The sequence below is a fragment of the Ylistrum balloti genome, unplaced genomic scaffold (assembly GCF_031769215.1).
Source record: "Ylistrum balloti isolate Yb309-2 unplaced genomic scaffold, AGI_CSIRO_Ybal_v1 Utg370842, whole genome shotgun sequence".
Lineage (NCBI taxonomy): Eukaryota > Metazoa > Mollusca > Bivalvia > Pectinida > Pectinidae > Ylistrum > Ylistrum balloti.
The window spans coordinates 57,547-72,217 of record NW_026782485.1 but is presented as its reverse complement, the minus strand read 5'-3'; the positions used below and the strand labels follow the sequence as shown (position 1 = coordinate 72,217).

The following is a 14,671-nucleotide window of genomic DNA, read 5'->3' as shown; positions in this document are numbered from 1 at the left end:
TTGTAGAGAGGTTAAGTAAAAAATGGATGTAGTGTCTAAGCTTGGCTATATAATGAATGTAGTTTATTGTGAAAAGTCTTTGCTTCAGTAGTACAATAAATGTGTTAAAATGAAAAGATTTTAAAGATAAAGAATTTTTGTTGAAGATTTGATTTTTTGATATTACAGGACAGAAAAAGGCAATGCGAGATTGCAAAACTGCAAAGAGAAAACCAAAAACAGTCCAGTGTTCTCAAGAGAAAATCAGAGGAGGTAATATTGGTTTCTTGTGTTTAATTTCCAATGTATGATTATTTTTGTAGTGTTTGTAACTATTAAGGCCATCTGACCAGAAGGGTTAAGATGACCTATAACAGTTTTGTTACAGGGCTGTGTGCCATCCACAAACTTCCTTTATGATGCTACTCTTCCTTAACACCTGAGTAGAATTTAGCCAAACTTTGTCTGAAACATCATTTGGGTGATAATCATTTCATTTTGGGCCCTGAATGGGGCATTTAGCAAACATTTTGCTTTCCAATTCAAGTATTCCTACATGCCCAAGTAGATTGCAACCAAATTTTATTTGACATGGCAGTAATTTATGAAATGATTGTAAAGACTTATGCACCTCTTGTTATAATATTTATAGGCAGCAGCGGCCAACAAAAGGCTGAAGGAGGCCTTAGCTAAACAGAAACAGGTCCTAGCTGAACGCAGTTCCAAGTTACAACAGTCTGATTCCTCCTCCATCGGAAACAGAGTGAGGGTAGGTACCTACTGTGTCCTAGAAATGACCAGTACCTAGTTACAACAGTCTGATTCCTCCTCCACTGGTAACAGAGTGAGGGTGTGTACCTACTGTGTCCTAGAAATGAACAGTACCTAGTTACAACAGTCTGATTCCTCCTCCACTGGTAACAGAGTGAGGGTAGGTACCTACTGTGTCCTAGAAATGAACAGTACCTAGTTACAACAGTCTGATTCCTCCTCCACTGGTAACAGAGTGAGGGTGTGTACCTACTGTGTCCTAGAAATGAACAGTACCTAGTTACAACAGTCTGATTCCTCCTCCACTGGTAACAGAGTGAGGGTAGGTACCTACTGTGTCCTAGAAATGAACAGTACCTAGTTACAACAGTCTGATTCCTCCTCCACTGGTAACAGAGTGAGGGTAGGTACCTACTGTGTCCTAGAAATGAACAGTACCTAGTTACAACAGTCTGATTCCTCCTCCACTGGTAACAGAGTGAGGGTAGGTACCTACTGTGTCCTAGAAATGAACAGTACCTAGTTACAACAGTCTGATGGCCTTCTCCACTGGTAACAGAGTGAGGGTAGGTACCTACTGTGTCCTAGAAATGACCAGTACCTAGTTACAACAGTCTGATTCCTCCTCCACTGGTAACAGAGTGAGGGTAGGTACCTACTGTGTCCTAGAAATGAACAGTACCTAGTTACAACAGTCTGATTCCTCCTCCACTGGTAACAGAGTGAGGGTAGGTACCTACTGTGTCCTAGAAATGAACAGTACCTAGTTACAACAGTCTGATTCCTTCTCCACTTGTAACAGAGTGAGGGTAGTTACCTACTGTGTCCTAGAAATGAACAGTACCTAGTTACAACAGTCTGATTCCTCCTCCACTGGTAACAGAGTGAGGGTAGGTACCTACTGTGTCCTAGAAATGAACAGTACCTAGTTACAACAGTCTGATTCCTCCTCCACTGGTAACAGAGTGAGGATAGGTACCTACTGTGTCCTAGAAATGACCAGTACCTAGTTACAACAGTCTGATTCCTCCTCCACTGGTAACAGAGTGAGGGTAGGTACCTACTGTGTCCTAGAAATGAACAGTACCTAGTTACAACAGTGTCCTAGAAATGAACAGTACCTCCACTGGTAATAGAGTGAGGGTAGGTACCTACTGTGTCCTAGAAATGAACAGTACCTAGTTACAACAGTCTGATGGCCTTCACCACTGGTAATAGAGTGAGGGTAGGTACCTACTGTGTCCTAGAAATGAACAGTACCTAGTTACAACAGTCTGATGGCCTTCTCCACTGGTACAGCAGAGTGAGGGTAGGTACCTACTGTGTCCTAGAAATGAACAGTACCTAGTTACAACAGTCTGATGGCCTTCTCCACTGGTAACAGAGTGAGGGTAGGTACCTACTGTGTCCTAGAAATGAACAGTACCTAGTTACAACAGTCTGATGGCCTTCTCCATTGACAACAGAGTGAGGGTAGGCACCTACTGTGTCCTAGAAAAGAACAGTACCTAGTTACAACAGTCTGATTCCTCCTCCACTGGTAACAGAGTGAGGATAGGTACCTACTGTGTCCTAGAAATGACCAGTACCTAGTTACAACAGTCTTATGGCCTTCTCCATTGACAACAGAGTTAGGGTAGGTACCTATTGTGTCCTAGAAATGACCAGTACCTAGTTACAACAGTCTGATTCCTTCTCCACTGGTAACAGAGTGAGGGTAGTTACCTACTGTGTCCTAGAAATGAACAGTACCTAGTTACAACAGTCTGATGGCCTTCTCCACTGGTAACAGAGTGAGGGTAGGTACCTACTGTGTCCTAGAAATGAACAGTACCTAGTTACAACAGTCTGATTCCTTCTCCACTGGTAACAGAGTAAGGGTAGGTACCTACTGTGTCCTAGAAATGAACAGTACCTAGTTACAACAGTCTGATGGCCTTCTCCACTGGTAACAGTGTGAGGGTAGTTACCTACTGTGTCCTAGAAATGAACAGTACCTAGTTACAACAGTCTGATGGCCTTCTTCACTGGTAACAGAGTGAGGGTAGGTACCTACTGTGTCCTAGAAATGAACAGTACCTAGTTACAACAGTCTGATGGCCTTCTCCACTGGTAACAGAGTGAGGGTAGGTACCTACTGTGTCCTAGAAATGAACAGTACCTAGTTACAACAGTCTGATGGCCTTCTCCACTGGTAACAGTGTGAGGGTAGGTACCTACTGTGTCCTAGAAATGAACAGTACCTAGTTACAACAGTCTGATGGCCTTCTTCACTGGTAACAGAGTGAGGGTAGGTACCTACTGTGTCCTAGAAATGAACAGTACCTAGTTACAACAGTCTGATGGCCTTCTCCACTGGTAATAGAGTGAGGGTAGGTACCTACTGTGTCCTAGAAATGAACAGTACCTAGTTACAACAGTCTGATGGCCTTCTCCATTGACAGCAGAGTGAGGGTAGGTACCTACTGTGTCCTAGAAATGACCAGTACCTAGTTACAACAGTCTGATGGCCTTCTCCACTGGTAACAGAGTGAGGGTAGGTACCTACTGTGTCCTAGAAATGACCAGTACCTAGTTACAACAGTCTGATGGCCTTCTCCACTGGTAACAGAGTGAGGGTAGGTACCTACTGTGTCCTAGAAATGAACAGTACCTAGTTACAACAGTCTGATGGCCTTCTCCATTGACAGCAGAGTGAGGGTAGGTACCTACTGTGTCCTAGAAATGAACAGTACCTAGTTACAACAGTCTGATGGCCTTCTCCATTGACAGCAGAGTGAGGGTAGGTACCTACTGTGTCCTAGAAATGAACAGTACCTAGTTACAACAGTCTGATGGCCTTCACCACTGGTAACAAAGTGAGGGTAGGTACCTACTGTGTCCTAGAAATGAACAGTACCTAGTTACAACAGTCTGATGGCCTTCTCCACTGGTAACAGAGTGAGGGTAGGTACCTACTGTGTCCTAGAAATGAACAGTACCTAGTTACAACAGTCTGATTCCTTCTCCACTTGTAACAGAGTGAGGGTAGTTACCTACTGTGTCCTAGAAATGAACAGTACCTAGTTACAACAGTCTTATGGCCTTCACCACTGGTAATAGAGTGAGGGTAGTTACCTACTGTGTCCTAGAAATGACCAGTACCTAGTTACAACAGTCTGATTCCTCCTCCACTGGTAACAGAGTGAGGGTAGGTACCTACTGTGTCCTAGAAATGAACAGTACCTAGTTACAACAGTCTGATTCCTTCTCCACTGGTAACCTACTGTGTCCTAGAAATGAACAGTACCTAGTTACAACAGTCTGATGGCCTTCTCCAGTTGACAACAGAGTGAGGTGAGGGTAGGTACCTGTGTCCTAGAAATGAACAGTACCTAGTTACAACAGTCTGATGGCCTTCTCCATTGACAACAGAGTGAGGGTAGGCACCTACTGTGTCCTAGAAAAGAACAGTACCTAGTTACAACAGTCTGATTCCTCCTCCACTGGTAACAGAGTGAGGGTAGGTACCTACTGTGTCCTAGAAATGAACAGTACCTAGTTACAACAGTCTGATTCCTTCTCCATCGGAAACAGAGTTAGAGCAGGTACCTACTGTGTCCTAGAAATGAACAGTACCTAGTTACAACAGTCTGATTCCTCCTCCACTGGTAACAGAGTGAGGGTAGGTACCTACTGTGTCCTAGAAATGACCAGTACCTAGTTACAACAGTCTGATTCCTTCTCCATCGGAAACAGAGTTAGAGCAGGTACCTACTGTGTCCTAGAAATGACCAGTACCTAGTTACAACAGTCTGATGGCCTTCTCCACTGGTAACAGAGTGAGGGTAGGTACCTACTGTGTCCTAGAAATGACCAGTACCTAGTTACAACAGTCTGATTCCTTCTCCACTGGTATGGCCTACCAGTCTTACAACAGTCTTATGGCCTTCTCATTGGTAATAGTGTGAGATTAGTTATCAACGGTTTCCTAGACCTGACTAGTTCCAAGCTAAAGCAGACTGATGGCCTATTGCTTTTAAACAAAATTAAGAAAAAAATTGTTCCTTATAATTAAAACAAAGAAAATATATCTTATGACTAATTTTTTTTTTAAAAAGTTTCTTTTAATGAATTTAAAACTGAAGTCGGTGGCATTGTAGAAATGTAAAATTTGAGGTAATTAGTTTGTTTTATTTTTGTTTACGTCAATAGACATGGCTGAGTCATGAGTTCGAGATTCGTGTGAGCATCCGAGAGGCCAAGTACCACCTGGAGAGTCTTCTGAATGATCGCAAGACACTATCAGAACAACTGCGCCAGCTTAAGGTGAAGATAGGAGAGGAACCACCGAAAAAGGTAGGCAAAGTTCAGGCTGAATGCTGTGTTCAGAATTACACTGTTTTATTTCTACACACAAATATCTATTGTAGTTTTCTGTAATGTTTAATTTTTAGGTTTTATCATTTCATTATTATTTTTTATTATTATTAGGTTTTCTTTTCGTTGATTCAAGACAAGTTTTACTTACTAAGCTTTGTTTAGACAGGTTCTGTATTATTTTGATTCAGTTTAGAGAGGTTTTACCCTCCTATGTTTACTCTGGACAAATTCTATATTGTTTGTCCCACCCTGGGAACTGGGGGAACCTACATCAAAGAAAACGTTCTGGAAAAGGCCTAATGTCCTGCACTACTCGACACTGAACTCCTTTCTCATTGCATGGGTTCACTCGTATTGTATACTTGTGTTTCAAACAATTCATTACTGAATTCATTCACATTTATGCCACCAAATACAATTGAATAATGGAACAGAATTGAACTTTGTTAATTAAGAAATCCCATATTAACGGACAACCATGTAAGATCCTCTATATGTCAAGTCCCTGTTTTTGTATCAGTAATAAATTGAAGTTTGATGATAGAAATGTTGACAAGTTTACTATATAGAATGAGTAATACGCCTTCACTTGATGTGTTTTTGTTAGAAATTTGCATGGGAGAATTCTGACTGCTACAGAGTCGAGGGAAGTTTTGAAGAAGAATCAATTAAAAATCAAATCCAGGTGGTTGAACAAGAAATCAGTCTGAGGTTTGTATGAAAGAGGGATGATTTAGGATGAATTTGCTCTCTGGTTGAAGAACAGAAAAAAAAAACCTTTGTAAGATTTTGTCTCAAGATTTTACTGATGTAAGCTAGCTTTTCATGCATCATATGCCAATGTTAGCCTCCTTTAAAAGATTGTTTGGACTATTTGATCTACAGATTAAGTTACATAATCTTTTTATCTCACCGTTTATTCCATAGTAAATATTGGATATGCATGCAAAATTGAAAAACTAAAACTGAAATGTTAGTTTTGTTGATAACACACAAAAAAGAATGACACTATATCAAATATCACCTCTTAAAAAAGATATCACAGATTAGAAAGAGAAATATATATCAAATAATGAACAAAAAAGTCTTTGATGATTATGTGTGATGTGTTTACATTGAAATATTCTGTTCAATAACAGGAATGCCCAGATCTCGGACCTACAGCAGAAAATTGTAGACGCTGATCAAAGTAAGTCTGTGATAACAAGTAACTGTGTAAATACATAAAACATCTGGGTTCAATATTATAATAGCTCTGATTTTTAGCTTAGTATGTAGTTATAGAATATTGCGCTACATAACCTCAGGTGATGATATGAGTTGTGTGTGGTTTGACACTCCCTATCTATGGCGGTTTGTGTTACACAGGAAGCTGAGAAACAGACCCGTGGTTACTGTCTTAGTTGTATAATTGGGCAGTCACTTTACCCCAGTTGTTTAAGATGACATGTGACAACCTCTATATGTTGCTCAGTAAGGTAGCCATCAGCTTCAACAAGGTGTCTGCTTCTTAAAATGATCCTAGTTGTTCTTGGGGCATAAACCCAGCAAACAAGCAGTGACTTCACACTATATAGAGAGAGATATTCTAGTGTTAGGATGTGATGTAATATCTATGGTGTAACATTAACATGTTCCTATGAAAAAATTTTCTTGAGGAAATACAATATAAAGTTTTGTAGATATGAAATACAATATAAAGGTGTTTCTAATCTCCATGAGTTACTGTTTTTCAGATTGTAAATATAAAGGGAAAGCAACAATATAAAGTTCTGTAGATATGAAATACAATATAAAGTTCTGTAGATATGAAATACAATATAAATAAATATAAAGTTCTGTAGATATGAAATACAATATAAAGTTCTGTACACAATATAAAGACAATATAAAGTTCGAGGCTATAAAGTTCTGGAATGAAATGGTTGCTAGAACAGGTGATATGAAATACAATATAAAGTTCTGTAGATATGAAATACAATATAAAGTTCTGAGATCAATATAAAGTTCAGTAAATTTTTGTTGAACAATATAAAGTTGTGTAGATATGAAATACAATATAAAGTTCTGTAGATATGAAATACAATATAAAGTTCTGTAGATATGAAATACAATATAAAGTTCTGTATATGAAATACAATTATATGAAATACAATATAAAGTTCTGTAGATATGAAATACAATATAAAGAAATACAATATAAAGGTTTTACAATATAAAGTTCTGTATTGCCATACAAAAATTCTCTTGAGGAAATACAATATAAAGTTCTGTAGATGTGAAATACAATATAAAGTGAAATACAATATAAAGTTCTGTAGATAGATAAAGTATGAAATACAATATAAAGTTCTGTAGATGTGAAATACAATATAAAGTTCTGTAGATATGAAATACAATATAAAGTTCTGTAGATATGAAATACAATATAAAGTTCTGTAGATATGAAATACAATATAAAGTTCTGTAGATATGAAATACAATATAAAGTTCTGTAGATATGAAATACAATATAAAGTTCTGTAGATATGAAATTTTGCTGTGATCAGTATTGTTTGTCAGATTTAAATTCACAAGTTGAAGTCTGATACACTTTACAAAATGAAAAGTTATTGATAAACAATTATTGTGAAATTTTATTTACTAATCATAACTTCAATTTAGTCAATTTATTTTTTAAAATCTTGACAACTGAATTCAAAACTAATTTAGTATAGTGAAACGTTGAATATAAAGAAAGGATTGGAGGGGATGTTGTTTTCATGCATAAATGATTTTGATGATCAGAAAGTTTGACAGAATATACAGAAATTCTGATGATTTATGGTATTTATCCTAGAATAAGTGCAGGAGCTAACACATAACTTCTTACTCAATGTCGGGTTGGGCTTTTCACAAGACAAAGATTGAGGAAGTAGTAGCATTTTTTTGCTGTAAATGCAAGAGAGTTAGGTGGGCTTATTACTAGTGATGGACTTAGTAATAGAAAAGCACAGTAATAGAATTAGACCAATTCTACAAGAGACTTATTCCCATAACTAAGATAAGGCTATTGTTTCAGGCTGTAACATCTCGAGTGGAAGTGAACCGTGCACAGAGTGAACTGCGTGACTCGCAAATGAACCATGTGGACAAGAAGGAAGAAATAACTACTCTTGAGGAGGAAGTGACAGCCCTGAAGAAAAAACATGATGCTGACATGACACAGCTACAGAAAAAACATGAGGAAAAGGTGAGAAAAGTTGGCTACCTTGAAGCCTTTAATGTCCACCAAGGGCAGATAACTTGTCTTCATCAAAAGGGTCTTTGCTGATAAGTTTTGGTATGCAAAACAATAGATATGTATGAGAAATATCAGGTTTGATATATTCTGGATTTGAGCATTAACTCTTTGTATTGGTTCTAAATTGTCAAGCATGGCTCCTTTACATCATGAGAATGTCAAAATAAATTCAGTTTCACTCCAGCATCAGTTGCCCATTTCAGACTTTGAATAGATTTGTATCGTGGAATCCCAAGAACACTATTACTTATTAAAGAATGATAAGGCATGCTTAGGTTGAAAAAACCTGATTAGATTTTGTCTGAATATGGTCTAAGGCATCCTCGAGTGAAAGGTACTGAATTTACTGTAAACAATGGGTTTGGATCCCCTGTGGTGAGAATAATGGGGCCCAGTTGGGGAAATAGAGCAAATTCTTTGAAATCCTACTCCTCCTGTAGGAATGTTTGGAATTTTATTGTTTGGTCTGAAACATCCTAGGGTGAAGGAAAATCAGTTCTGTATAATGGTGGTTGTCAGGCTCTTGGAAGAAGGGAAATCAATTATAAACCATAGATTTTGGCCCCCTGGGTCAGGAGGGACAGGGCCTTGGACAGGGCAGCTGGTGTTGGCTTCATGGGGTTGGAGGGGTATGACCCAAGTAGGCAAATAGAGCAAATTTTGGAAATCCTACTTCAGGAGGAATGATTGGAATAAGTTTTGTGTAATGAGTAGGTTGTGGCCCCCTGGGGGAGGAGGAGTGGTTTTCAATAGTTCTTTAAGTTCTTTAAAATCCTTCTGTTTGTTCAGTTTTGTCAAGATTTGATCTGAAGCATCCCTGGGTTAAAGAAACTTAGTTATGCATAAACATTGCATCTCACCCTCTCTGGGTAGAAGGAGGGCACCTGATAGTATAGGGTAAATGGATACAAGCATGTTAAATTCTTTTCCTTCAGTTTAAATTAATCAATGAAAACAAACAAAAACCTCTACGTGATACAGGCCCTATTGGTCTCTTGTTATTATCAATTATCATGATGGCAATAGAAGGATTAATATTTCATTGTTTTCTGAAAAGATATCTGTTGAATTTTGAAATCTTTTCTTAATTTTTCCAACTTAAATTAGAGATGGTCGACAACATTTGTCAGGAGATGTCAGCAATATTTAGGCATTTGCATGATAAGTGTGCAGTCTTCAGAACAGTTACAATGTATCAGTATAATTAGAAGTATGTGTAAGTCCTATGTTTTGAATTGTTAAACTGTTCTGAACTATGCTGATGCATGTCAACCTATATATTTTGTAGATGTCTTCTGAAAGATATTGTCCTGTCTTCTCTGCCTTTAACTTTAGATTACATTTTGAAATGGATTGTGTATTCCTAAGGATTCCATCCATTGAGGACTACCACCATAATAAATGTATATACCTGTACATTTGACCTCCTTTTAATTGTATGGTATCATTTGTGTGAATGTTATGTTTCTCTTCTCTTCAGGTTCTTTACCTCCTCCAGCGAGTGAAGAACATCCCTGCTGATGGTGATTCACAACAAACGTTACAGATCCAGGTAAGGATAATATTGTAAATATTTTTTATACTAGGATCTCTGTACACTATCAAATTAGAAAATTTGACTTTAACCATGGAACTAGGAGGACTTGTATTATGTAGAAGTCACAGGAAACTGCAGTGACACCTCAATAAATTGAATCATAAGTAATCATATTGTGAAATGTGTTAAAACTACCGATATTTGGTAGTTGAGATAATCTTTTGTTTTTAAAAATAATTGTTCTTTTTTTTCTCTCTCTCCTTAATTTCATTAAGCAACAAGAAATTGAAAAATTAAGTGCCCTGCATGAGGAGCTGACAAAGAAGACGGAAGAATGTAACAAACTGAAAAAGGTTTGTGTTGTGTGCTTGTCCTTTTCCATCTTAATACATGTGTTTATAATATGCAATAGGAAGCTGTTTAAGAAGATTGAAGTCAGTTTACAGTTTATAGGATCCACAAACCCATGAATTACAGAATTATTGCCCTTTGTTATAGATTTCATCCAATGAAGTTGCTTGCATGGAGCATTAATCACTTTCCCTGATACTCCTATTACATTTAAATTCAAAAGATTTATGCTGTAAACTCTCCCTAAATCATTTTGTCATCATTTTGATAGGAGTAGAAAAATGAGTTTCAGTAGTGCTGTGTATTGTCAGTAATCTCACGATACATATCGCGATACAAAGCCACGATACATTGATATCACGATACGTATCGCAGAGTTGTATTAGAATAAATAAAACTCGGAACAGCTGATGGACAATGTGCTTTATTTGATTATTTCACATAACAATAATAAAACACAACATTTGTAACGCTGTAAAATTAAAGTCCAATGGCTATTGAAGGCAAATAACAAAAATACCAATAACAAAGGTGTACAGACATGTTTGTGGTATTTCCTGAATTTTCTATTTCAATCGTATCCGTTTTTTCAATTCATTGATAGGACTAGACGTCGCCATGTTGTAATGTTAGAGAGACTTTGGAAGGGAAGTAATTCTTCTAAATAAAAGATTTTAGGTTGCATACCACCAATTTTATGGTATCGCAATACACAAGTGACGATATGATACCTGTATAGTCATGCAAAATATTGATGGTATCGATAGTATTGATGTATCGTGACAGCTCTAATGTTCCGTACTGTACATAAGTGATTCCACTGGGGGTAATATCTACCGATGGATCCTAGATAACTATGAGTTGTTTTGAAATTTAATCTTTTATATGTGTTGCAGTCTTTATGTCAAAATGATCACAAATTATATCATTATTTGTAGCAACTGACCAAAGCTACATACCAGAATAAAGCTCTTGCTTTGATGCCAGACATTGAAAACCCAGAATCCTCTCCATTCTTTTCTCCTGAAATGAAAGTAAGTACATGTTGTCTTTTTTTATCAGTAGAACCACATTCAAGTTTTGCTATGGATCTGGGCTGTCTATCACTCAGACATACCGTATGTTTCCATCAATAAGCCCATGGGGACTAAACATAACCTGTGAATCAAAGTAAAGTTATTGGCTTATTACTGGACAATCCACTGTGTGACGAGGCTTTTTAACAGAAATTAATAGTCTTATTGCTAGGTAATTGGTGTAGTAATTAGCAATGGCCAATTTCAGACTTGTTTCAAAACCTGACACGATAGAAAATCAGAAAAATCTTTAATTTTGTTGTTGATCACAAAACTTTAGATAATCAGAACATTTTGTGATATTATTAGGGTTTTTCATCAAAAGACGAATAGACCTATTGTTGTCGTTAATTCTTATTATTATTCTTCTTCTGAATTTGTGGGTTTGTAATCTTTCAAACAGTAAGGGATAGGCACGCAACCTAAATAGTATGTTATGGAAGTACATCTGACCTTGTTAATGACGTATTTTTAAGTAGGTCAAAAACCCAATATGGCCACCATGACCCAATTACAAGAAATTCTAAAAACAGCAATAAATCAAAAATTATTTTCCTACAAATTTGCGACATATATACATAAATATGCTACATTATATCTTATATAGAGGAGAGTCATATCTAACTTTTTTATCTACATGTGAATAGAAATTCTTTCAAATAAAAATGCTCACCAAGCGGTCAATGCAGAATGTCAATCTGATCTTTTAATTGTCCACCTTTCTTCTGTGACGTCTTTCTTTGACGTTTTATGTCATTTTTTAAAATTCCCATAGTTCAATGGAAATTGCAAACAAAAAGTTTGAACTAAAATTTCTCCAAGATCCTACTATGAAATTTTGTTTAATTGTTATGGAATAGATTTGGTAATGTGCCCTCTAAATTCTCATGGGATTTTCAACTTTGTCAAAAAATCAAAATGGCTGCCATGACGCCATATTTGATTTTTGCTCTAACGTCAATATTTCAATAATGACATGACATTTTGAAATCATCTTTGGATATGTTATGTAGAATTGAAAATAAATGGCTTTTCTCATACAATATTTTCGTGTAAAATGTGAACTGCTGGTTCGGTAGGGGTCAAAGTTCAAAAGTCCTGAAGTTTGTAAAGTCTAGACATTCGATCTTTAACGCAAACGTAATTGCCTATTAGGTTTGCTAATATGAATGACCTTGACCTACTTTCAAAGTCTCAGGGGTCAATTATATGAATATCATTAAATGATGTTTCCTTACGTTTTAAGAGTAAAACAGAAACATGATTTGGTCAACAACCTCCCGTAGAGACTTGCTTTTGGTTGGTTTAAGCAAAAAATCCACAAGAAACAAACTTCTGGTTTTCCATAGGAGTCAAAGTTCAAAACTTTACTGTAGGGTACCAACATATAAGAAACTTCTTCTCAAGTTTGAAAGGGCATAGAGATTTGATATTTAATACATATTGAGTTCATGTAATTGTCCATAAATGTTGTTAATATGGATGACCTTGACCTACTTTCAAGGTCGCAGGCGTCAATCATGTGAAAAATTCCAAAGAATTCAATTTAATATGTTTAGAGGTAAACAATTGTGAAATTTCCTTAAAAACTTCTGTGGTCCAGTGTTGCTTCATATTGGTAACATGAAGTTGTTTTCCACAAATTCAACTTCTGATTTTTTCCGGTACAGTTCAAAATTAACGTTATACAGCATTATTATGGAAAACAGTATGCTTAGTGCTTTGATCTGTTACTATTGATGATTCCTTTTGTACTTTGATTTCATACAGAGTGCCAATGCATTGCAGGCATTTCCTTTAATTACAGACCAAAATAGGTGGAAAGCCAGTCAGAATTGTCTACAACAATTTCTAGTTAATATTATTATTATTGACTTGTATGCTTACTAGACTGAAAAAAACAATTCCAGATTGGTTGTTTTTTTAGAACTTTTCCATAGTTTAGTATCCTGTAATATGTTGAGAATCGACAATTAATTTGAAGTTAGATTACAGCAAATGCTTGCAGATAGATGTCTAACGTTGCTTGTTGTTTTCATTTTCATTGTCACTAAATGGAGATTGATCAGTCATAATGAAGATATTATATCTCCAGCAGTGAATTGATCAACTATTAATATGTTGAAGTAAATAAAATATCTCTCCCTTGTCTTTGTGTTGAGAATTTATCACTCAGTAACAGCATCTTCTATGGAAATTTACTTTTACCATGACTTGATTAATCTGATGTTGATATTTCAAAGTGATTTCAATGTTTGTTTCAATGTTTCAGAGAAGGAAAAAAAGATCTGTGGCCCAACAACCCAAAAAGAAGTCTAGCAGTCGATTAGTGACTTACGAGGAACATGCTCTGGACTGGGAGGAAGAGGAAGAAGAGTCACAGGATAACGAAAATGACCCAGACTGGGTCAAGACCCCATTATTTAAAAAGAAGAAAGCATCACGCAAGACAATGATACCAGATCAAAGAAAACATTCAATGGAGGAGTTACAGAATGTAAGTAGGTGATATGTTCTGAGCAGCCTCAGTAAGGCTACAGAGTTTTGTGGACTATTATCTTGTAAACAAAACATAATTATACTAAAGACTTGAGAGTTGACTGTTTTGGTACATGTAATGAACTGATATATTTTTGGTTTCATAACTCCCTTTGTATATACAGTTTAGATACTGTGAACTGAAAGTTATTCTGCCATGGAAACTCTTAATGATCTTTCAAAGTCTTTCACAATTGATAACAGATATACATTGACTCAAAAATGTTTCCTGCACTGCATGTCAACTGTTTTTCTAACTTGTGTTGGGAACAAATGACCAGTGTGAAACACACTAGCACTGATGTACGTAGTTTATGTGATGGTAAGGAATCATCCATTACTTTTGGCTGTGTTATATTCCTACGTATACTAAGGCCAAAACTAGTCTGACAAGATGGTAAACAGATTATAGAAAAGTACACAAGATGGTAACAATTAATTGGTGTCAATTCAACTATGCTTTAGTTAACACTTTGTCATTGATGTGTGAGAGTATGTGGCCCCCCCTCATCTCTGGTTAGTACTCTGGTTCTCTGCAGCATATCCAGATGTTTTCCTTAATAAGTCACCTTAAAAAGTTGTTAAGTTAAAGCTAGTATGCTTCTCACAGGCCATTGTCTGATAAAGATGACTGTGTAGTTATCGAAACATCACACTCTAACCTTCTACTGGCTGTGTTATAAGATGAAGGTAACCGTATAGTTATCGAAACGTCACAGTCTAATCTTCTACTCGTTGTGTTATAAGATGAAGGTGACCGTGTAGTCATGGAAA

General features: G+C 36.5%; 1 protein-coding gene across 1 annotated transcript in view; it reads left to right on the top strand.

The window, feature by feature from the left end:
* LOC132559027 (chromosome-associated kinesin KIF4A-like) overlaps positions 1-14,671 on the top strand; it is a 29,606-nt gene that overhangs the window by 13,416 nt on the left and 1,519 nt on the right. Inside the window, exons 16-26 of the mRNA XM_060223626.1 lie at positions 169-252; positions 632-748; positions 4,945-5,088; positions 5,720-5,823; positions 6,252-6,305; positions 7,022-7,049; positions 8,174-8,344; positions 9,876-9,947; positions 10,208-10,285; positions 11,222-11,317; positions 13,632-13,856. Of these exons, the coding sequence (XP_060079609.1) occupies positions 169-252; positions 632-748; positions 4,945-5,088; positions 5,720-5,823; positions 6,252-6,305; positions 7,022-7,049; positions 8,174-8,344; positions 9,876-9,947; positions 10,208-10,285; positions 11,222-11,317; positions 13,632-13,856 (1,173 nt within the window). The remainder of the gene's footprint in view (positions 1-168; positions 253-631; positions 749-4,944; positions 5,089-5,719; positions 5,824-6,251; positions 6,306-7,021; positions 7,050-8,173; positions 8,345-9,875; positions 9,948-10,207; positions 10,286-11,221; positions 11,318-13,631; positions 13,857-14,671) is intronic.